The sequence below is a fragment of the Otolemur garnettii genome, unplaced genomic scaffold (genome assembly GCF_000181295.1).
Source record: "Otolemur garnettii isolate 467f Iridium unplaced genomic scaffold, OtoGar3 scaffold00001, whole genome shotgun sequence".
Taxonomy (NCBI): Eukaryota; Metazoa; Chordata; class Mammalia; order Primates; family Galagidae; genus Otolemur; species Otolemur garnettii.
The window spans coordinates 29244083-29267756 of record NW_003852396.1 but is presented as its reverse complement, the minus strand read 5'-3'; the positions used below and the strand labels follow the sequence as shown (position 1 = coordinate 29267756).

Sequence of the window (23674 nt, the reverse complement as noted above, 5' to 3'; positions counted from 1 at the left end):
GACAGCTTGAGGCTCTATCTCAAAAAAAAAAAAAAAAAAAAAAGAAAGTTAGATTGTAGATTAGACACAGTGGCTCATGCTGATAATCCTAGCAATTTGGGAGGTCAAACTAGGAGGATTACTTGAAGACAAGACCATCCTGAACAAAAGCAAGATCTTGTGTCTACAAAATACAGAAAAATTAGCCAGGTCTGATGTCACATGCCTGTATATTCCAGCTACTCAGAAGGCTGAGGCATGAGGGTCAATTAAGCCTAGAAGATTGAGGCTGTAGTGAGCTATGATGATAACACTGTATTGTAGCCCTGGCAACAGAATGTGACTCTATTTTCAAAAAAAAAAAAAAGAAAGAGAGAGAGAGAAAGAGAAAGAAAGAAATGTAGTGTGTGGGTGCCGGCGCAGGGCAGCATGGGGTCGTCATGGCGGAGGTGCAGCAAGTGTGAGTGCAGGAGGCCATGGACTCTATGGTGAAGAGTCTGGAGAGAGAGAATATCTGGAAGATGCAGGGCCTCATATTCCGATGCAGTGCCAACTGCTGTGAAGACAGTCAGGAGTCCATGCAGCAGGTATACCAGGGCATCAAACGCTGCCATGAGCCTCTGGCTCAAACTCAGGCTCTGGTGACTCTCGAGTTGGAGATGTTCCAGGACCACCTGGCCCAGTGCACCATGCATTGCAACGACAAAGCCAAAGATTCAATAGATGCAGGGAGTAGGGAGCTCCACGTGAAGCAGCAGCTGGACAGTTGTGTGACTAAGTGTGTTGATGACCACATGCACCTCATCCCAACTATGACCAAGAAAATGAAAGAGTCTCTCATATTCATTGGGAAATAAAAGTCTTTGCCAGACGCCATTGTGGCTAAGGATAAGAGTCTATTCTAAAAAGGAAAGGGAATTTTAGTCTTTTAAGCAAAATCTATGAATGAAGAAATTAAGAATGGCAATGGGTTTAAGGCATATGTCATATGTTTAAGGCATTTGCCTCTGGACATTGGTTCTTTTGTTTCAAACCTGAAGTGAAATGGAAAAAATTGGTGCTAAAATTTTTGTCAGACATAGTACAGGAGAGTGTTTGAGACCCTATATTGTATGTGGCAAGTGCTTGTCCTGGCAGTAAGAATCTTCTTTATACCATGCCAATGCCCTTCAAGGTACCAAATTCTTACTGCATAGATACCAGCAAGCTGGCAGTTTCCTTTAACCTGACTACGATCTGGTAAAGTCTAAGTGGAAGCATTTCTGTTCGTTGCTAACCTCCTGTTTACCAGAAGTGTCGCCACACTGTTTTCCATAATCCGTACAACAAAATTCATGAGGTCACTAATTTAGAAGTGGCAAAAAAGGTTTCTGGGTTTTTATTTTGCTTGCTTTTATAGTATTTATACAAGGGCACAAAATTGATTTGAGATGTGGAGCTGGGAGGGAGAATAGTTTGGATAGGAACTTTGAAAAGTTTTCTTGAGATATACTTTTCTCGCCATAAAGGCATGGATGTGCAGTTCTTAAAATTGTTACCCATTGCATCTTTCAGGCAGATAAACATGCAAAAACATGAGAGGCAACATCACAGTGATTTTGGGAAGAACTTCCTGCTTATTAGCTGGTAAGCCCTAATGCTGTCTGCAGCACAGTGACATGACAATGTTGCAGTAACACGTTCTCCTTGAAAAGAAATAGGGTTTTGATTGTGGTAAATACCGGTATGGAGAAGCCAACAGTAAAAAAGGAACTGTTCGCTGCCCGAATACAAGAGAGTTGTGAAATGCTAGATTTGGAAGAACATGGTTTTCATAGAATGCAATGAAAGCTTAAACCCAGCTTTGCTTACATAGGCCCCTGAATTACCAGGACCCTATTGAGACACACTCCCCTGCTAACAGGAAATTCATGGGGAAAGTAAGCGAATTGGGCTCCGAGCTGTGACGTCCTTAAAGGAAAGGAGGGGCAGTGCCCCATTACCATTTTTGCCTGGGGTCTTCTCAACAAGCAGAGTTCCTGCCCTCCCACCTGTAGTTTTGATAAAGACCTCATTTGTCAGGCAGCACCTGTGGCTCAGTGAGTAAGTAGGACACTGGCCCCATATACTGAGGGTGGCAGGTTCAAACCCAGCCCTAGCCCAACGGCAACAAAAAATAGCCAGGCGAGGCGGGTGCTTGTGGTCCCAGCTACCCTGGAGGCTGAGACAAGAGAATCACCTAAGCCTGAGAATCACCTAAGCCCAAGAGTTGGATGTTGCTGTGAGCTGTGATGCCATAGCACTCTATGGAGGATGACAAAGTGAGATTCTGTCTCTTAAAGAAAAAAAAAAAAGATCTCATTTGTCTATCAACCTATACTTTAAATGATAATATAGCCTATCTATTTTCTTTTTCCAGGCTGTGATATATTTTCCAAGTAATAACGGTTCTAAAAAATAAATAACGTTTATCTTGCCCCTCACAAAAAAAAAAAAAGAAGAAGAAGAAGAAAAAAGAAATGTAGATATAAAGGCTCTAGTCTCTTAAACTAAATATCCAGATGGCCAAAGCGAAAAGGAGATGTTATCAGTAACAAGAATCTTATTATTCTAAGAAAAATGCATAGGGTAAAGAAAGATGTTACTGGCCTTCCTATAATGAGTAGTCTGTTAATGATGTGGTAGACAATGTCCACAATATTCATACAAAAAATGTAGTCTATTTTACAAGGCTATTTGTTATAATCCTTATAAATGACATAGCTCCTGTCTACACCTCAGCTTAACCTCACACTACTCTGCCTTACTTAATAACATTCCAACACTAAACAGCCTATAACCCAACCTCCTAAATACCACCCTCCCCCACACACACACAAACACACACACAAACAACCATTCAGTCCCTTGACATCTCCAGCACCCAGCATCATGCTAGTCACAAAGTAGGTACCTGATAAATGTTATTGAATTTTTAAAAGATTGAAATCCAGGAGGCTGAGGCAAGTGGATTGCTTGTGCTTAGGAGGTTGAGACCAGCCTGAGCAAGAGCAACATCCTGTCTCTACTAAAAATAGAAAAATTAGCTGGGCATTGTGGCAGGTTCTTACAGTCCTAGCTATTTGGGAGGCTGAGCTAAGAGGGTCACTTGAGCCCAGGAGTTTGAGGTTGCTATAAGCTGTGACACTCACAGCTAGCACTCTACCTAGGATGACAGAGTCAGACTATCTCCAACAACAACAACAAAATTTGGACAGATTGTTAAATCAACTGTGACTCTTCAAAGTCTAAGTACACCTATGTAAAAGCACTTGTGCTGAGACTGAAGATAACACAGTCCAAAAACTAATAATTCTATTTGATTCAGAAATAGAACAATTAAAGCAGAGGTTGCAAACTGGCATCTTTCAGGTGGGAAGAGCCTTCACACGTTTCATTTGGCCTACAATACTATAAACAGCAGAGAACATTATATGAAAACTTTTAAGGAGGAAAAATGTATTACATAAATGCCTACTACAACATCACTAAAAGATGGACTACTAATTATCTGAACTGAATTCTTCTGGAAGACACGTCCCTCTCATTCTGGAGCTAAATACTCTTTTGTCATTTTGATCTCTCTACTCCTTCTTCCTCAATTTACACTTCAGAGTTACAAAAAATTAGGCATATTTAATTCACATATATACACATGAAATCTATAATGTAGGCTATTGAAAATCTACAGTTTCTTCAACCATTTTCCCAAATGGCATGATTTCCAGCTCCACTACGATTCTTAGTCATCTTCTAGATGCAGTTCATACTACCTATGTCTCTCTTAAAATGTGTCCAGAACTAGGTGACATGAAGGGAAGAAAGTAGAGGGAGCAGTAGACAGGAGAATCTGAGCAAGTTATTTTATTTTCCCTGATGTTCTTGTCTGTGAAATGGTAATAACATTAACCATTATATACCTAAAAGGTTACTGGAAAAACGTGAGTTAATGCATGTAAAGTGTTTAGAACAATCTAACTGTAGGTTGTTTAACCCACGATACTGAGAAAGTTGGAGGTCACAGAATAAACTGAAACCTATATAGAGAGGTTGTGACAGGACAACTGTTTAAAAACAAAAGTTTTTTTTTCTTTTTAATTTTTTTTAAAGGCTAGTCAAGTGAAGCAGTGGGAGTGGAGAAGGAACAAAGGAATCTGTAACTGGTTGTAATCAATTAGTTGTAAACATCACTGCACTCAGACCAGCCAAAACAAAAGTTTTTGATCAGTAGTTAGAGTAAGGGACTCAAACTCAATTAATAGGACCAGGCAAACAATAAATAAGTGGAGACAAACGCAGACCAGTATGCCCATGTTGACATAAAAAGGCTTAAAATCACAGCTCTAGTTTGAATCTTCTCCTCTATCCACTCCTGTTTTATCCTGGACTAACCACTAAATTCATTAGTAGAAACAGAAGATTCGGGAAGGAAAAGAATATGGAGCAGCATAAGCAACAATTTCTTCTTACCCCTTTAAGAGGTGTGGTATAGAACAGTCACAGAAGGATGAAAACTTACTAGCAAATCTGTGCCCCCTGAGGTACTAACATTTACTTATATCTACTATTTCTTCTTTTAATGTAGTTTTTAAAACCTTAAGAATCCAAGGGCTTTTTTGTTTGTTTGTTTGTTTGTTTGAAATGGAGTCACAAAGCTGTCACCCTAGGTACAGTGCTGTGGTGTCAGTCACAGTCCACAGCAACTTCCAATTCATGGGCTCAAGCGATCCTCTTGCCTCAGTTTTTCTATTTTTAGTAGAGACAGGGTCTCATGCTTGCTCAGGCTGGTCTCAAATCTGTGAGCTCACACAATCCACCCACCTCAGCCTCCCAGAGTGCAGGGATTACAGGAGTGAGCCACCACACCCAGCCAAAATCCAAGTATTTTGAGACAAAATTGGACAGCTCTTCTTTCTATATACATTTGTTTATTTTTTTTTGCCTTGATAAACTTTTTAAAAAAATTTTTATTCAAATTAATATGAGGGTGCAATTTTTAGGTTACATTATTCTCCCTTCCATGGTAAAGCTCCATTTGTAGAAGAGCTCCTGGGGGGGATGTTATACATCCCCACAATGTACACATTAGGTGAGATCCCGCCTCATGCCCCCCCTCCTTCTGCCATATGTCCTCTACCCTCCTCCTTCCCACTTCCCTCTACACCCGAACTGAAACTACATTAGTGTTTTATTGTTTTTATGAACATGTAATTGTTTATATATTGATTTAATATTATCTACATGCATTTCTAACCACTGTTGCAAGCTAAAGAAAAATAAAATAAAATGAGATTAAAATATTTACAAAATATGGATAAACATGAATGTAGACACACACCGATAAAACTTCACAATTTTGTTCTGAGACACTTTCTGTCATGATAGTTATCACTCTCTTTGGGGGGGGGGGGGAGAAAGACTCTCTGTCGCCCTAGGGAGAGTGCCAAGATGTTATCAAAGCTCACAGCAACCTCAAACTCTTGGGCTCAAGTGATCCTCTTGCCTCAGTCTTTTGAGTAGCTAGAACTCAGGCACTGGGCCACCACACTCAGCTAGTTTTGACCGGTTCTCACTCTTGCTCCACCATTTCTTCCTAAGAGCATTAGACAGAAGGCTAACTGCTCATAGCTAAATTAAGCTACGTTTTTAAAGTTTCTATGCAGATGAAATTAAAAAAAAAAAAAAAAAACCAAACAAACCAAAAAACCCCACCTCATATATGTAACACTCATTTCTTGGATAGTATGCCTAACTCTTCTTAAATATGTTTTTTCTTTGCCATTTAAAAAAATATTTTGATGGCCATAAAGTAAATACGTTTCTCAAAAGAATTAAAATAGTAAAAAATGTTAAGGGCCAGAGTGTGATCCCACAGGTTATTTGCCAGCATGTCCATGTTTACTCTGTGTTTGTCCTGAGTCAAGGAGCCGCCCTTAAAGTCCACAATCTTTTCCTGCTCCTTCTCTCCAGCTACAGTAACCTTTTGTATCCTTCCCTCACTACCAGATTTCTGCCAAAGACTACAGGAAATATATTAATACACAGAACTTGCCTGTAGCAATTTCAGCTTGAGTACTGCAAATGATTTTACCAACACCTCAGTTGTCGGCTAACTGTAGTCAGAAGCCAGATTAGATTTTTCCCTAATTGTTAACATTGCTCAGTGATTCTTACTTATATAGCTTCTGTGTTTTCAGAGATTCATTTGTTGTTTATAGAAACAAATATCCAATACATCTGTTGTTTCTGGAGAATTACAAAGTGCTTAAAAATGAAACATGCTCAAGAACAAAACATTACCTGAGCACAGTGGCTTACACTTACAATGCAAATATTTTGGCAGGCCGAGGTGGAAAGATCACTTGAGGCCAGGAGTTTGAGACCAGCATGGCAACATAACAAGACCTCATCTCCATAAAAAAACAGAAAATTAGCCAGGCATAGTGGCAAGGTCCTGTAGTTCCAGCTATCTGGGAGACTGAGGCAGGAGGATAGCCTGAGCTCAGGAGTTGGAGACCAGCTTGAACAAGAGCAAGACCCCATCTCTACTGATAATATAAAAACCAGGCATCGTGGCAGGCACCAACAGTCCCAGCTACTCAGGAGGCTAAGATAGAGGATAGCTTGAGCCCAAGAGTTTGAGGTTGCTGTGAGCCATGATGCCATAGAATTCAACCCCAGGGCAACTGAGTAAGACTCTGACTCAAAAATAAATTAGTAAAATAAAAAAAAAAATGCAAAACTAACAAAGGAAATAAAAACTTCAAAGCCAATCCCCTATATATATTGCAATTCCATTTTTTTTTTCTGCAGTTTTTGGCCAGGGCCGGGTTTAAACCCGCCACCTCCAGTATATGGGGCCGGTGCCTTGAGCCACAGGTGCTGCCCTGCAATTCCATTTCTTTTTGATATATTTATTTAAATAGTTATGCCTATTTAGGTTGTGTACTAATGACAAATAGCCAAAATGATGGAAATTCCTGAAAAAAAAGTTGTAATAATGTAATTACCAAACATTATGATTAAATACTAAGGTAACAGATATTTCACGTACTATTTTCAATATAACTACTAGAATACTCTCCAAAGGCAAGTGCTCTCATTTTCAATTGACTTTAAAATCTTTAAAACAGTGAAAGACACATAGGCTTCTACATTTAAAAAATATAATGATTTAGGATCGGTGCCTGTAGCACAGTAGTTACAGCGTCAGCCACATACATCAAGGCTGGCAGGTTCGAACCTGGCCCAGGCCAGCTAAAACAACAATGGCAACTGCAATTTAAAAAAAACCTGCCAGGCATTGTGGCAGGTGCCTGTAGTCCCAGCTACTTAGGAGGCTGAGGCAAGAGAATCGCTTAGGCCCAAGAATTAGACGCAGGGGTCCTCAAACTTTTTAAACAGTTCACTGTCCCTCAGACTGTTGGAGGTCCGGACTATGGGCCCTGGGACGAGTTAGCTGCTAAGCAGGACAGGCAGCAGCGGCAAAAACACCGAGTGGGCTGGATAAATGTCCTAGGTGGGCTGCATGTGGCCCATGGGCCATAGTTTGAGGACACCTGAATTAGAGGTTGCTGTGAGCTGTGACAGCACAGCACTCTATCAAGAACAACATAGTGAAACTCTGTCTCAAAAAAACCCAAAATATATAATGGTTTAGACTGAAATATATAAGTTAAAATTAAAATTAATTCTTAGATATTTGGTTTTACTCCAACCCTGCCAAATACCTTAATATAACAAAACTTCATATTTTTAGAGGACCAGTAAAATGTGATAGAGTAGAACAATATACGAAATGGATAGGCAATTTTGGAAATTACTATAGTATCATTCCTATAGCTTCAATCAGGTTTGAAAAGTAGACAATATCAGTGTTGTTATTTTGTAATCTATCAAAGCCATGAAAACAAAACATAAAATCTGACTAGGCTCAACATCACCTATATGATATTCTTACTAAAATTTAACCTAAATCCAGAACATTCTACTAGACAACTGACCAGATTCTTCAAAAAGTCAATGTCATGAAAAAACAAAAAAAGGTAATGAAAATATTCTAATAAAGTCAAGAGACATATTCACCAAATGCAATGTATAATAAACCTTAACGAATCTTTGAAGGGGAAAACAGCTATAAAAGACATTTGAAAAGGCCAAGAGCAGTGGCTCATGCCTGTAATTCTAGCACTCTAGGATGCCAAGGTAAGTGGACTGCTTGAGCTCAAGAGCAAGAGCAAGAGACCTTGCCTCTAAAACTAGCTGGGCATTGTACAGGTACCGATAGTCCCAACTACTCAGGAGGCTGAGGCAAGATGTCTTGAGTCCAAGATTTTGAGGCTGCTATGAGCTATGACACCATGACACTCTACCAACGGTGACAAAGTGGGACTCTGTCTCAAAAAAAAATTGAGAAATCAATCAAGAAATCTAAATATTATAAACTATATTACTATATGCTACTAATGAATTATTCATTACCTTGGGTGTGAGAAAGGTATAATAGTTATTTTAGAAAATGCTCTTGTTCTCAGATGATGTAAAGTAAAGTATGTAGAAATGAAGTAGTAATATGGCTATGGAGGCCTAGCTAAAACAACACCAAAAAAACGTGTACAGCTACTTGAGAGGCTGAGGCAAGAAGATGACTTGAACTCAGGAGTTTAAGGGTACAGTGAGCTATGGACACATCACCATAGTCTGGCATGGCCAACAGAATGAAACTCTTATCTCTAGAAATATTAAAATTAAAATTAAAATATAAAATATAACTTTTTAATGTGTAGCTAAAGTAAATGTGGCAAAGTATTAATAATTGGTTAATGAATTATTAATTAGGAAATGAATATAATTCTTCAGTACATTATTTTTTCTACAAATTTGGTTTTCCTAAATAAAAGTTAGACCAAAACAAGTCATTAGACAAAAACTTTTCTTCATATTTCAATTCAATTAAGTAGAAACATTACAAAATCCAAAGCTGATTAACAAAATGGAAAATTTAATTTGTAAAAATCTCTCATGGCTTAAAGTGATAACTGTTCTTAATTCTTGTTATAGATGTAGTTTTAGATAACTTTAATTATAACAAAAATGTCCATAGTTGGTCCAACTATATGGATTTCTATTTTAAAATGAATTATGATTGTATTTTAAAAGACTTTTAAAAACAGTGAAAAATCTGGTATAAAGGAATAGTGGATCGTGCCTGTAATGCCAGCACATTGAAAGGCCAAGGTAGGAGGACTGCTTGAGGTCAGGAGTTCGAGACCAGCCTGGACAAAACAGCAAGACTCCTCACCTCTACAAAAAAATTTTAAAAATTAGCTGAGTTTGAAGGTACAAGCCTGTAGTCCTACTTACTTGGGAGGCTAAGGCAGAAGGATTGCTTGAAACCAAAGTTCCAGGCTGCAATAAGGTGTGATCACACCACTGTACTCCAGTCTGGGTGACAGAGCAAAATCCTATCTCTAAAAAAAAAAAAATAAAATAATCTCAAGCAGCATATTGGGGAAGTTAACAAACTGATTGTAAGATGTATATAAAAATATAAAGGGTCGAGAACAGTAAAGGTTCTTACTGTTATAAAGCCAAGTAATCAAAACAGTGTCATACTGGCAAAATATTTACAAACCTAGAACACTGGAATTCCAATAACGGACTTACATATATACAGTCACCTAATATGCCATAAAATATCACTTCAAAATAGGATGGGCATGCAGGAATTGGTATAGACTTTTCTTTTTTTTTCTTTTTTTTTTTTGAGACGGAGCCTCAAGCTATTCCCCTGGGTAGAGTACCATGGCATCATGCTCACAGCAACCTCCAACTCTTGGGCTCAAGCAAGTCTCCTGCCTCAGCCTCCCAAGTAGCTGGGACTACAGGCGCCGCGCCACAACGCCTGGCCATTTTTTTTTTTTTTTTTTGTTGCAGCCATCATTGTTGTTTGGTGGGCCCGGGCTGGGGATTCGAACCCTCCACCTTAGGTGTATGTGGCTGGTGCCTTAGCCACTTGAGCCACAGGCGCCGCGCCTAGACTTTTCAATATATGATGCATCCATATAGAAAATGAAATCCTGACCCCAGTCCAATACCACATATAAAAGTTTACTTCAGTGGGCAGTGCCTATGGCTCAAGGAGTAGGGCACCAGCCCGATATACTAGAGGTGGCAGGTTCAAACCCAGCCCCGGCCAAAAACTACAAAAAAAACAAAAACAAAAACAAAATAGAACAAAGAACTAAATGTGAAATATTAAACAATAAGAATTCTAGAACACTGCATAACATACCTCATGGTAGACCTACGATAGCAATAAACTCTTAAATAGGACATAAAAGAACACTGACTATAGAAGAAAATAAACTATATTTCATTAAAATTAAGAATTCAATTTCATTAAGAGAAACCACGAACAGATAAAAAGTCAAGCCACCAAACATGACATTTCTGCACCAGATTGCAAAATTTCTTCAATACATATATCGAACAAAGGAATCAAATCCAGAATATATAAAGTACTATAAAGCAAGAAGAAAAAGGCCAACAAGAGACTTTAACAAGGACTTTATAACAGAAAATCTTTAAATGCCCAATAAAGATATGAAAAGTTTCTCAACTTCATTAGCCACCAGGAAAATATAAATCACATCCTCAATTCTTTACCATCTTATTCTCGCCAGAAAAGCTAAAAATCAAGCGCTGGTGAGGACTTAAAGTAATTACAAATCTTATTCACTGCTCACAGGATTATATATTAAATAATCACTTTAGAAAACCATTTCTAAAGCTAAACAACACATAATCTATGATTTAGCAAGTCCATTCCTTAGTATATCCACAATAAAACACATCCATACAGTCACCAAAAAACACATATGAAAATGTTTGGTGGTACCATTCATAATTATTATAGCCACTATAATGGTTATAATCAGAGAAGACAGGCAATGGCAAGTACTGGGTAGGACATTACTGGAACTAGAACCTTCATATACATTGCTGGTAAGAATGCAAAATGATAGAGTCAATTTGGAAAACAGTTCAGCCATTTGTTGAAAAGTTAAACATAAACTTACCAAATGACATAGAAATTCCACTTCTAGGTATTATACTTACTCAAGAAATATGAAAACATATATCTAAATAAAGCCTAGACTATGAATGTCTACAGCAGAATTACACATATCAGTAATAGCCAAAACATGACACAATCCAAAAGTCCATCAGTTAGTGAATAAATAAACAAAATATACTATAATACCATGAAATACTATTTACTCACCAATCAAAAGGAATGAATTACTCATGCATGCATGATAAAACATGTACAAACCTGGCCAGGTGTGGTAGCATTATAGATGTGAGCCAGCACTCTGGGAAGCTGAGACAGGAGGATTGTTTGAGCTCAGGGGTTCGAGACCATCCTGAGCAAAAGCAAGAACCCATCTCTACTAAAAATAAAAAAACAAGCCAGGTACAATGGCACACATCTGTAGTCCTAGCTACTATGGTGCCTGAGGAAGGAGGATTGCTTGAGCTCAGGAGTCTTGAGGTTGCAGTGAGCTACAATGACACCACTGCACTCTACCCAGGACAACAGAATGAGACTCTATCCCCACCTCCCAAAGAATGTGCAAACCTCAAAAGTATCTGCTAAGTGAAAAAAAGACTGACAAGAAAGACTACAGAATGTATGCTTACATTTGTATGACATGCCCAGAAAAACCAAATTTATAGAGACATAAAGCTGATAGTTGCTTCCAGCAGGATAAAAGTACAGATTGACTTCAAACAGGCATAGGAAATAAACTAGGATGATGGCAATACTCTAAAACTGGATTGTAAGCCAGGTGCGGTGGCTCACGCCTGCAATCCCAGCACTCTGGGAGGCCAACTCGGATGGATTGCCTAAGCTCACAGGTTCAAGACCAGCTAGAGCAGTGGTTCTCAACCTTCCTAATGCCGCAGCCCTTTAATACAGTTCCTGTGGGTCACGACCCACAGGTTGAGAACCGCTGAGCTAGAGCAAGAGTGAGACCCCCATCTCTAAAAATAGCTGGGCACTATGGCAAGCACCTATAGTCTCAGCTCCTCGGGAGGCTAAGGCAAGAGAATTGCTTGACCCCAGGAGTTTGAGGTTGCTGTGAGCTATGACACTATGGCACTCAACTGAGGGCTACAAAGTGAGAATCTGTCTAAAAATAACAATAATAAAATAAAATAATAAAAAATAAAACTGGATTATGTTAATGGTGGCATTGCTCTATAAATTTACTAAAAATCACCTACTTACATACTTAAAAATAGACAAATTGCTAATGACACATAAATTATGCTCTATAAAGGTATTTTTAAAAAGTAACCAGCAAGGGGTATCAGATAGAAAAATGTAAATAAAACAACTTGGTAAACCAGGAGCAGTGGCTCACCCCTAGAATCCTAACACTCTGGGAGGCTGAAGTGGATGGATGCTTTAGCTCAGGACTTTGAGACCAGCATGAACAAGAGCTAGAACCCATTTCTACTAAAAATAGAAAAACTAACTGGGTGTTGTGGCAGGCACCACAGTGGGCAGCTGTGGCAAGAGGATCACTTGAGCCCAAGGGTTTTAGGTTGAAGAGAGCTACGATGTTAAGACACTCTACCCAGGGCAACAGAATGAGACTGTCTCAAAGATTAAAAAAAAAAAAACAAAAAAACTTGGTAATGCATTAGTATCAGGAGAACTAGAAGAGAACTGATAGTTCATTGTAGTAATTTCTTCTATTTAACACATATTTGAAAACTTTCATAATAAGTTTTTCAGAAATCAATAGGAAAATAAACCACTCAATTTTTTAAAAATTTAACAAAATATCTGAAAAAACATCTCACCACAGAATGCATATGGATGGAGATAAACACATGGAAATGATGTCTGACATCATTAGACATTAAATAAATACAAACTAAACCACAATAAATACCACTACACATTTATTATACTACTTAAAATTAAAAAGACTTTATCTATTGTTGGGGTGGATGTGGAGTAACTGAAACTATCTTATACTTCTAGAAGGAATATGAAATGGAAAACTGCTTGATAGTTACTTAAAAAGTTAAAAATGACTCAGCTGTTCCACTCCATTAACCCAAGAGAAATGAAACCATTTGTTCACGCACAAATACTTATAGCAGCTTTATTTATAATATCCAAAAAACAGATGTAATTCAAATGTTCATCAACAGGTAAATGGACAAATTGTGGTATATCCATACAACGGAATACTAAACAGCAATAAAAAAGAAATGAAATATTGATAAACACAACATAAATTAGAATAAAAATAATTATGCTAAATGAAAGAAACCAGACAAAAGATACTGCACAGTGTATGATTCTGTTTACTAAGTTAAAATTCTAGAAAATGCAAACAAATATATAGTGACAGGTAATCAGTGATGATGAAGAAAAAGAATCAAGAAGAGGTAGGTGGGACAGAGAGATTATAATGAGACACAAGAAAACTTTGGGGGCTTATCCCTGTGTTCATTATCTTGACGATGATGCATGGTGATGGATTCACAGGTATATACATTTGTTAAAGCTTATCAAATTGTAAACAGTACAGTTTGTTGCATATCAATTACATCACAATAAATCTCCTTGCATGAGGAGGGACATTGTTAATGTTCTGTTTCTTTGCCTCACTAGCTATGTGAGTATGTTCACTTTGAAAATTCATGGAGCTGGCTCAGCGCCTGTGGCTCAAGTGGCTAAGGTGCAGCCACATACACCTAAGGTGGCGGGTTTGAGTCCCCAGCCCAGGCCCGCCAAACAACAATGATGGATGCAACCAAAAAATGGCCAGGCGCTGTGGCGGGCGCCTGTAGTCCCAGCTACTTGGGTGGCTGAGGCAGGAGATTTGCTTGAGCCCAGGAGTTGGAGGTTGCTGTGAGCGTGATGCCATGGCACTCTACCCAGGGAGATAGCTTGAGGCTCCGTCTCAAAAAAAAAAAAAAAAAAAAAAAGAAAATTCATGGAGCTATAGGAGTATTCATGGAGGTCTTCAGTATGACCTTCACACTTCTCTGTATATGTCAGTTCTTTAAAAGCTTATTAAAAAGAAAATGAGGTACTACTATACACTCATCAAAATGTCAATCTTTTTAATTTTAGAGAATACCAAATGTTGGCAAACATATGGTACAACTGATACTCTCACGCATTACCGCTAAGAGTGTAAACTGGTAGAGTAACTTGGGGAAAGCATTTGACTGTATCTACTAAAGTACAACATGTAGTTCTATTTCCAGGTGTCTAACAAATATAAATATGTACATATGTCCACCAAAAGACATGTATAAAATGTCTGCTGAGAAGCAATAGTCAAAATCATATAAAACTGGAAACAACTCAAATTTTCATCATCAGTACACTGGGAAAACAAATTGTTATATATTCATTCAGTTGATATAATAAAGCAAAGATGAATGAACTACTCTCCTACATGCAGTTAACACATGAAGGTTAAAAACTTAATACTGAATGAAAGAAATCAGACACAGAAGAGTACAAATTCCATGATACCATTTAGGTTCAAAAAGCATCAGATATCCAAAAATAACAACAATTCTGATAAAAGCATATTGGTTACCATTGAAAAGTAAAGTATTTATTGACTTCTTCTGGGGCCATCATAATGTTCTGTATCTTAATCTGGATAGTAGTTACATGACTGTTCACAAACATTTATCAAACAGTATACTCAAGATTTGTACATCTTACTATATATGCTATATTTTAATTTCTAAAAATTTAACTCCCAAAATTTCAGTTCTACACTAAAGCAAAGAAAGTAAGAGAAAAAGATAATTCAAATAGTGCAACTATCCTTCTGACCGCACCCTTAAACTGTGAAGATATATCCTCATACAGGAAATGCAAATAAGCCTGAAATAATTAGTGCTTATGGGCAAAATTTATATAAAGAATATGTCAATCGTTTTAAGGGTTTCTCTACTATTGACAAGAAGTAAAAGTAATGTTTAGGCAACCAAACAAGAAGATAAGAGATATATTTGTCTATATGCTCAGGAAATAAATTTTGAAATTAATTGGAAAACTACTTAAGAGTCAGACGAACTGAGAAAAATCATCCAAAGGGCAAATCTGAAGACAAATAACAAGAACAGTCAGCAAACTGGCTCTCTATAAATGTGCTCACTTGTCTCAAGCAGAGAGACACACTGGAGCATTTAATTTCATTTTAATTTTGATTACCTTATGAAATTTTTAAATATACATTATTAAATATCTTGTATTGTTTGCATATATTATTATGTAGGATTATATAAACAAAACCAGATATAATACATTTGACAGACATTTAAAGAAATTTTTCCAGGGTAAATTTGACTACTCTGTGAAATGTAATTTCCTGTAGTATTATAATATAATATACAATTTCCTATACATACACACACACATATACATTCCTATACATATTACATAAGTGTGTGTGTGTATATGTGTATTTGATAAAAAAAAAAGAAACATTCAGTTAGAAAAGTTAACAAAGGTACCAAAATAGTGCCACAATTATATTGGAAAGAGTAGGCCAGAAAGAAATAGATTAGTAAGTTTCTAATTTATTGTAAATAACCATGCAATATGTCTAGATTTGATGAAATTAACAATCAGCTGCAAGCACATTATTTAAAGATATGGAAATAATCACCAGGAGAACCAAAGTAGGCATAGACTTTTAATTTTTTCTCTGAGGAAAGAGACTGAAATTAGAGAAGACTTTTCATACAATATAATGTACTATTTTACATTTTTACCCATGACCATGTTCTATTTACCTGATTAAAACTTTAAATCTTCTTACAGAGACTACATCAAAGTTTTCATTTTGCATTAAACTTTTAATAGCATATCATAAACTTTTATCTCAATATTAAAAATACATATATATATTGCATATTTACATGTATGAAAATGTATTTATAAAGGGCATAATAATTATTCCCATTTCATAGGATTATTGAGAGGATCAAACCAGATAACATATATAAAATACTCAGGAAAGAGCCTCGAACAAAGTAAAGATTCAATAAATGTTAAGTATCATTACCCCCTTTATTATACAAGCATAGAAAAGGGTTCAACATAATTTTAAAACTGATACTATTCATTATATAAAGCATTACTGACTGAATTAATAAGCTCTATCTAGCTTTCAAAGAATAGATAATAATAGATAATTTATAAAACTATCAAATAAAGACAGCTATCTAACTATAACTAAGTTAGAATAAAACTAAAATTTTACTGACAAAGCACACAGACAAAAAGAAAACTATGCCCAGATCTCATTACTTATATATAATGAGTATAACAACAGCAGAGGCTTGGCCCCTTAGCTCAAGCAGCTAGGGCGCCAGCCACGTGTACCAGAGCTGAAGGGTTTGAACCCAGCCCGGGGCCAGCCAAACAACAATGGCAACTGCAACCAAAAAATAGCCGGGCGCTGCAGTAGGTGCCTGTAGTCCCAGCTACTTAGGAGGCTGAGGCAAGAGAATTGCTTAAGCCCAAGAGTTTGAGGTTGCTGTGAACTGTGACACCACAGCACTCTACCGAGGACAACATAGTGAGACTTTGTCTCAAAAAAAAAACAATAGCAACAGAAATAGTAGTTACAATGTAGAATATTCACTGTATTTTCATTTTTCCTTCTAACAACCTCCTGTATTTTTAAATTTTACTACAAATACAACTTTTATAATGTGGGGGTAGGGGTAACAATTTTAGAATTCTGCCCCATATAGAAAGTAATAAATACTGAAAATAAGGGTCAAAATTCCCAAATTATGTTAAATTATTTTTATATATATAAAAAGAGTTGATTCTTTTTTTCCTCTTTTTTTTTGAGACAGAGCATAAAAAGAGTTATTGATTCTTTTTTTTGCTTTTTTTTGAGACAGAGCCTCAAGTTGACCCCCTGGGCAGAATGTCATGGCATCACGGCTCACAGCAACCTCCAACTCCTGGGCTCAAGCAAGTCTCCTGCCTCAGCCTCCCAAGTAGCTGGGACCACAGGCGCCTGCCACAATGCCCGGCTATTTTTTGGTTGCAGCTGTCATTGTTATTTGGCGGGCCTGGACTGGATTCGAAGCTGCCATCTTAGGTGTATGTGGCTGGCACCTTAGCCACTTGAGCCATAGGCACTGAGCCAAGTTACTGATTCTTATATAACCACAAAATGAAATAGTGACATAATTTTTTCTTGGTACATTTAGCCATCAAGATACAAATAATGGCCCCCTGAGTGAGGGGCTCTTCTACAAATGGAACTTTACCCTGGAAGTGAGATCAATGTAACCTAAAAATTGTACCCTCATATTCATTTGAAAAAATTTAAAAAAAAATCCTTAAATAAATAAATAAATAAAAATTTAAGAAAAAGATACAAATAAAGGGCTATTTAAAATTTAAAGAAAGAAATACTTAAATTTCCTTAGACTGGGAAATACCTATAGCTCAGTGGGTAGGACGCTGGCTACATACACTGAGGCTGGTGGGTTCAAGCCCAGCCTGGGCCTGCTTAACAACAATGACAACTGCAACTGAAAAATAGCTGGAAGTTGTGGTGGGCACCTGTAGTCCCAGCTACTTGGGAGGCTAAGGCAAAAGAATCAATTAAGCCCAAGAGTTTGAGGTTGTGTGAGCTGTGACGTCACGGCACTCTACTGAGGGTGACATAGTGAGACTCTGTCCCCCAAAAAAAAAATTTCCTTAGAAATAGCTCCATACCATCCACTGAAAATATACTACTCTCTGTCAACAAGGTCAAAATAAGCTAAGGAAAAGAAGTATACCTAAATAAGGCCTCCAATTCCAAGCTTACCTGTGCATATTCTCTTTCAATAGCAGCCTTCTTCTGACTGAATGTCCTAAAAATACAAATAAAAATTGATTACCAAAAGTATAACTTAATAACTGAATGTAATTTTATCAATACATCTTCAAATACTGTCTAGTAAGATGTGTGAGAGAAAGAACGATATTTTATCCATCTTTATGTGTTTAAAAATACTGCTAACAGAATGGTCTCTGCTGTCAGAGGATCTACATTCAAACCCCAGCTACACCATTTACTAGCTACACAACCTTGGCCAAGTCATTTGACTTCTCTGTGCTTCAGTTTCCTCCTTCATAAAATGGGGATAAAAACAGCATTCACCTCATAAGGATATTATAAAATATAGTTATTCAAAATGCATAAAGCACTCAAAGTAGTATCTAGAACACAGTTAAACCTATATAAACGATGGCCACTATTATAAGAATAACCACTACATCGTAGGCACTAAAAATGCTTACTAAACTGAACAACCTACATAGAAGGCACTGAAGAAAACAAGGTGAAAATCAAATTTTGATCAGCTTCTGAATATAAAAAATGGTCAAATCATTTCCTTTACTCCAGTTTTTACAAGACTTACAAAACAAATTACAAGGCTACTATAAACTGTAATATGAAGGGAGTATATTTTCTATTTCACAGATTTTACAATACATACTTTTCCTACATTAACATGTATGATACTGGGATGCAACTTTTAATTATGGTTGGAAGTATTTTCTTCTATCTTCATGGTACATAAAATGACAGTGCCCCTTACAAACATAGGCATTGTAGAGTTAATGAAATGGTAATGTGACTATTTACTCTCAGTATGCTGAGTTTAAAAGACTTTTCTGTTATATGCCAGAGATCTGTGCTCTTAAAACTGTACCAAGACAGATATAGGGGAAGTGTGAAGAAAAAAGAAAGAAAGAAAGAAAGGAAAAGGGCTGAAGTAGAAAAAAAGGCAAGAAGTCAAAATGCCCACTCTAAAAATTATTTCAATTTAGCAATATGTTGATTTTTTTCACAAAATATATAACTATTCAAGATCTTACTACATTTGTTTTGAGTGAATAACTAACTTAATATAAAAATAACAAAAGGAAAAAGTGTTACATTAAGCCTAAAGATTCACATTTATTTAGGGGTGCTTTAAAAGAACAGTAATAATAACTGAGGCTCTATATAACTAAATGCCTTCAGTGGATTCAAGATTAAGCAAGGGGAAAGGATTCTGTGAAGATGGTGGATTAGGAAGCACCAGAAATCTCCACCTAGACAACAATGACACTGGCAGAATCTATGTCATCTAACCACTTTGGAATTCTGGAGTCAATTTAAGGCTTGCTACTTCCAGGGAAAGGTTTAGATGATAAATTGTAGTTAATTCTGGACAATTTTGGCTCTTAGCACAGTAGCAGCCACCAGCTCCAACCCCTGAGATCATAGCAGGCGACATGCTATGTACCTGAAGCAGCTTTCAAACAGTTACCAAAACTACAGTGGGCAAAAAGGACTCTGTCCTTAAAATACTAGAGATCTGTACTCTGTTCATAGATTGCTCCTTCTGATCACAGAGGTACAGACAAAGAGGAGAGTGACTGTTACTGTTAAATCTCCCTCACACTGATGCAATTCCTACTCTCTCTGGCTGAAGTGACTTCCAGGGGACTTAAAAGGAAAGAGCTGGTACCTTTCTCTTCTTCCTCATTTCTATCTCTCTCCCCTCCCCTTTTCTTATTTAAGTTATAGGATATCACCTAAGCTGTGTGTCAGTGGCACAATCATGACTCACTGCAGCCTTGAACTCCTGGGCTCAAAGGATCCTCCCACCACAGCCTCTCAAGTAGCTGAGACTTACAGGAATGCACCAACATGCCTAGCAACTATCAATCACTCCACCTCTGCCTCCTAGGGTACTGAGATTATTGGCATGAGCCACAAGGACATTCAAAAGCAACTACATTTTCAGGAGAAATAAGTTACCATGCATGTCTAGGGGAGGGTGCAGGTTCAGAAAAGCCCTCAGAAGGCCTAATATTAACATTGGTGTCAGTACAAACCACCTAAACCAATTAACATTTTAACTTATTTTTGAAAAAGCCAGCAAACGCTGGGCAAAGAGGAAACTCTGATCTGCAGAATTACCACATTATGATATTCAAATGTCCAGCTTTCAATACAACCACAAGGCATGCAAAGAAACAAGCATGCCCCAAAGGAAGATAAACCAACACAAACTGATCCTGAAAAAGACATGATAGTATATCTACTAGACAAAGACTTTAAAACAATGGTCTTAAAGATTCTCAAAGTATTAAAGAAAAAATTGGTAAAGGTTAAGAAAACTGAAGCAAAATGTAAATATGAAAAACAGTGCTGAGGGAAAATTTTATAGCCATAAACACTTACACAAAAAAACAAAGATTTTAGTAAATAGGGATTCTTTTCCCAGTGTATGCTTTTGCTTGGTTTATCAAATATCAGACGGCAATATGTGCTTGGTTTCATCTCTAGGTTCTCTTCCTATTCAGTAGATCTACTTCTCATTTTTATGTTAGCAACATGCTCTTTTGATAACTATAGGCTTGTAGTCTGACTTGAAGTCTGGTAATGTTATGCCTCCAGATTTGTTTTTGTTTCTCAGAATTCATTTTATATGGAACCAGAAAAAAAAATAGCCAATGCAATTCATTTGGGGATATTTTTTGGTTCCATTTGAAACAAAATACTATTTTTTCAAGTTCTTCAAAATATGATGTTGGTGATTTAATGGGGATCTATAGACTTAATGTAATATATTTATGCTTTGGATAGCATAGACATTTTTACAGTGTTAATTATTCCCAGCTTATGAGCATGGTATGTTCTTCCATGTGTTAACATCATCAGAGTTTCACAGTCTTATTACAATCCTCATAGATCCTTCACACCCTTTGTTAGGTATATTCCCAGGTATTTCATTTTCTTTGAAGCTACTATAAAGGGTATTGTGTCCTTGATTTGGGTCTCAGCTTGACTATTATCGATGTATATGAAGGCTACTGATTTGTGAACATAGATTTTATATCCCTGGACATTACTGTGTTTGTGATCACTTCCAGGAACCTTGTGATTGAGTTCCTGGGGTTTTCTAAGTATATGACCATATCATCAGCAAAAGAGTTTGATTTCCTCTGTCTCTATCTAGACACCCTTGATTTTTTTTTTTTTTTTTTTTTTTGGCCTGATTAACAATGACTAGAACTTCCAGCACTATGTTTAATAGTAGTGGCAATAATGGACAACCTTGTCTGGTTCCAGTTATAAGTGAAAATGCTTTCAGTTTTACTTAATTCAATCTGATATTGGCTATGGGTTTGTTGTAGATGGCTTCTATCAGTTTCATAAACATCCTATCTATTCCTATTTTCTTAAGTGTTCTTGTCAGAAAAGGATGCTGAATGTTGTCAACGCCTTTTCTGCATCCATTGAAAGGATCATATGGACCTTGTTTTTCCTTCTATTTATGTGGTGAATTACATTTGTGGATTTACATATGCTGAATTAATCTTGCAACCCTGGAATAAAGCCCCCCTGATTATGATGTACAATTTTTTAAATGTGTAGTTGTATTCTGTTTGCTAGGATTTTAATGACTATTTTTGCATTGATATTCATTAATGATAATGGTCTGCCGTTTTCTTCTGTGGTTGGATATTTTTCATGTTTCGATATCAGGGTGCTAGTTCCTTATAGAAGGAGTTGAAGAACCCGCCTTCTCAATGTTTTGGAACAGATTCTGCAACATAGGGATGAGCTCATCTTTGAAGGTTTGATAGAATTATGCCATAAACCCATCTGGTCCAGGACTTTTCTTTGCTGGAAGCTTTTTTATTATTGTTGCAATTTTGATGCTTGATATCAGTCTGTTCAAATGTTCTATTCTTTCTAGTTGAGTTTAGAGAGGTTGTATGATTCCAGGTATTGGTCCATTTCCTCCACATTTTCAAATTTCTGGGCTTAAGAGTTTTCTATAGTAATCAGTAATGATTTTTTTTTTGTATCTCTCTGTGGTATCTGTCATTATTTACCCTTTTGCATTCCTGATTGAGGTTATTAGAGATCTTATCTTTCTTATCTGTTTGAAGTTAATCTGCCCAAAAGTTTATTGATTTTATTAATCTTTTCAAAGAATCAACTTTTTGTTCTGCTGATCTTAATTTCATTTAATTCTCATCTAATTTTGGTTATTTCTTTTCTTCTGTTAGGTTTGCAATTGGATTCTAGTTCCTTGAGATGGTTCATTAAGTTGTTGTTGTGTGCTCTTTCTGGTTTTTATTTTTTTTTCAATGTGGGCATTTAATGTGATAAACTTCTCTCTTAGGACTGCCTTTGCAGTATCCCACAGGTTTTAATAGCTTGTGGCTTCATTGCTGTTTTGTTTGAGAAATCTAATCATTTCCTTCTTTATTTCCTCCTTGACCCAGCTGATATTCAGCATAAGGTTGTTTAGTTCCATGACTTTTTATGGGGTGAATATTTTTGTTGGAGTTGAGCTTTATTTTTATTCCATGATGGTCCAAAAAGATATAAGGTATAATTCCTATTCTTTTAAATTTGTTGAGACTTGATTTGTGCCCTAAGATATAATCAATTTTGGAGAATGATGCATGGGCTGAAAAGAATGTACACTCAGATTTATTAGGATAGAATGTTCTATATATGTCTACTAAGCCTATTTGTTCTAAAGTGATGTTTAAATCCATTGCTTCTTTGTTTAGCTTCTGCTTGAAGGATCTGCCTCGTTCAGTTGAGGGGTGTTGAAGTCACCAGTTACTATGATGTTGCAGGATATCATTAGGTTCAGATCAGTTAGGGTTCATTTTATAAATCTTGAAGCATTTAAGTTGAACACACAGATATCTAGGATTGAAATTTCTTCCACTTGTATTGTTCCCTTGACCAGCATATAGTGTCCATCTTTGTTTTTCTTTACTTTTGTTGATTTCAAGCCCAGGGAATCTATAAATAAGATGATTATTCCTTTTTTCTGATTTTAATTTGCCTGAAATATTGTTTTCTAACCCTTCACCCTTAGTTTTGTTTTGCCTTTGGTGGTTAAATGTGTTTCCTGAAGACGGCATATACTAGGCTTGTGCCTTTTTATCTAGTCAGCCAGCCTGTGCCTCTTCAATAGGGAATTAAATCCATTTACATTTATTGAGAGAATTGATAAGTATGGCAGAGTTCTGTTCATCTCATTTTGTGGAAGTCAGTTGCTTAGTTTTATCACTTCTCTCTTTGTGGAAACTAGACTTTGCCCTTTAGTTTCTGGATGTCTTTACTTTGCTGGTGGTCCATTTTAATGTCTAGTGCATAAAATGGGTCTGAATACTTTCCGCAGAGCTGGTCTTGTTGTGGTGAATTTCCTCAATGTTTTTCAGTCAGAGAATGGGTAGGCCACATGTAGAAGACTTTAACTGACCCACACCTCTCACCACTTACAAAAATTGACTCAGGCTAGGCTGGGTGCAGTGGCTTACACCTGTAATCCCAGCACTCTGGGCGACCAAGGTGGGTGCATTGCCTGAGCATGAGTTCGAGACCAGCCTGACAAAGAGCATGACTCCTGTCTCTTAAAAAAAATAGCTGGGCATTGTGGCAGGTGCCTGTAGTCCCAGCTACTTGGGAAGGTTGAGGCAAGAGGATCACTTGAACTCAAGAGTTTGAGGTTGCTGTGAACTATGAAGCCACAGCACTCTACCAAGGGTGACAAAGTGAGACTCTGTCTC

At 36.9% G+C, this 23674-nt stretch overlaps 1 protein-coding gene and 1 pseudogene across 3 annotated transcripts in view; one reads left to right on the top strand and one right to left on the bottom strand.

Annotated features, from left to right (window-relative positions):
• The window catches only part of FCHSD2 (FCH and double SH3 domains 2), a 274562-nt gene that overhangs the window by 211189 nt on the left and 39699 nt on the right, over positions 1-23674 (bottom strand). For all 3 annotated transcript variants that reach the window (XM_003780920.2, XM_023509932.1, XM_023509945.1), the window contains exon 3: positions 17898-17943. In XM_003780920.2, the coding sequence (XP_003780968.1) occupies positions 17898-17943 (46 nt within the window). The remainder of the gene's footprint in view (positions 1-17897; positions 17944-23674) is intronic.
• On the top strand, positions 393-868 carry LOC100940645 (annotated as a pseudogene).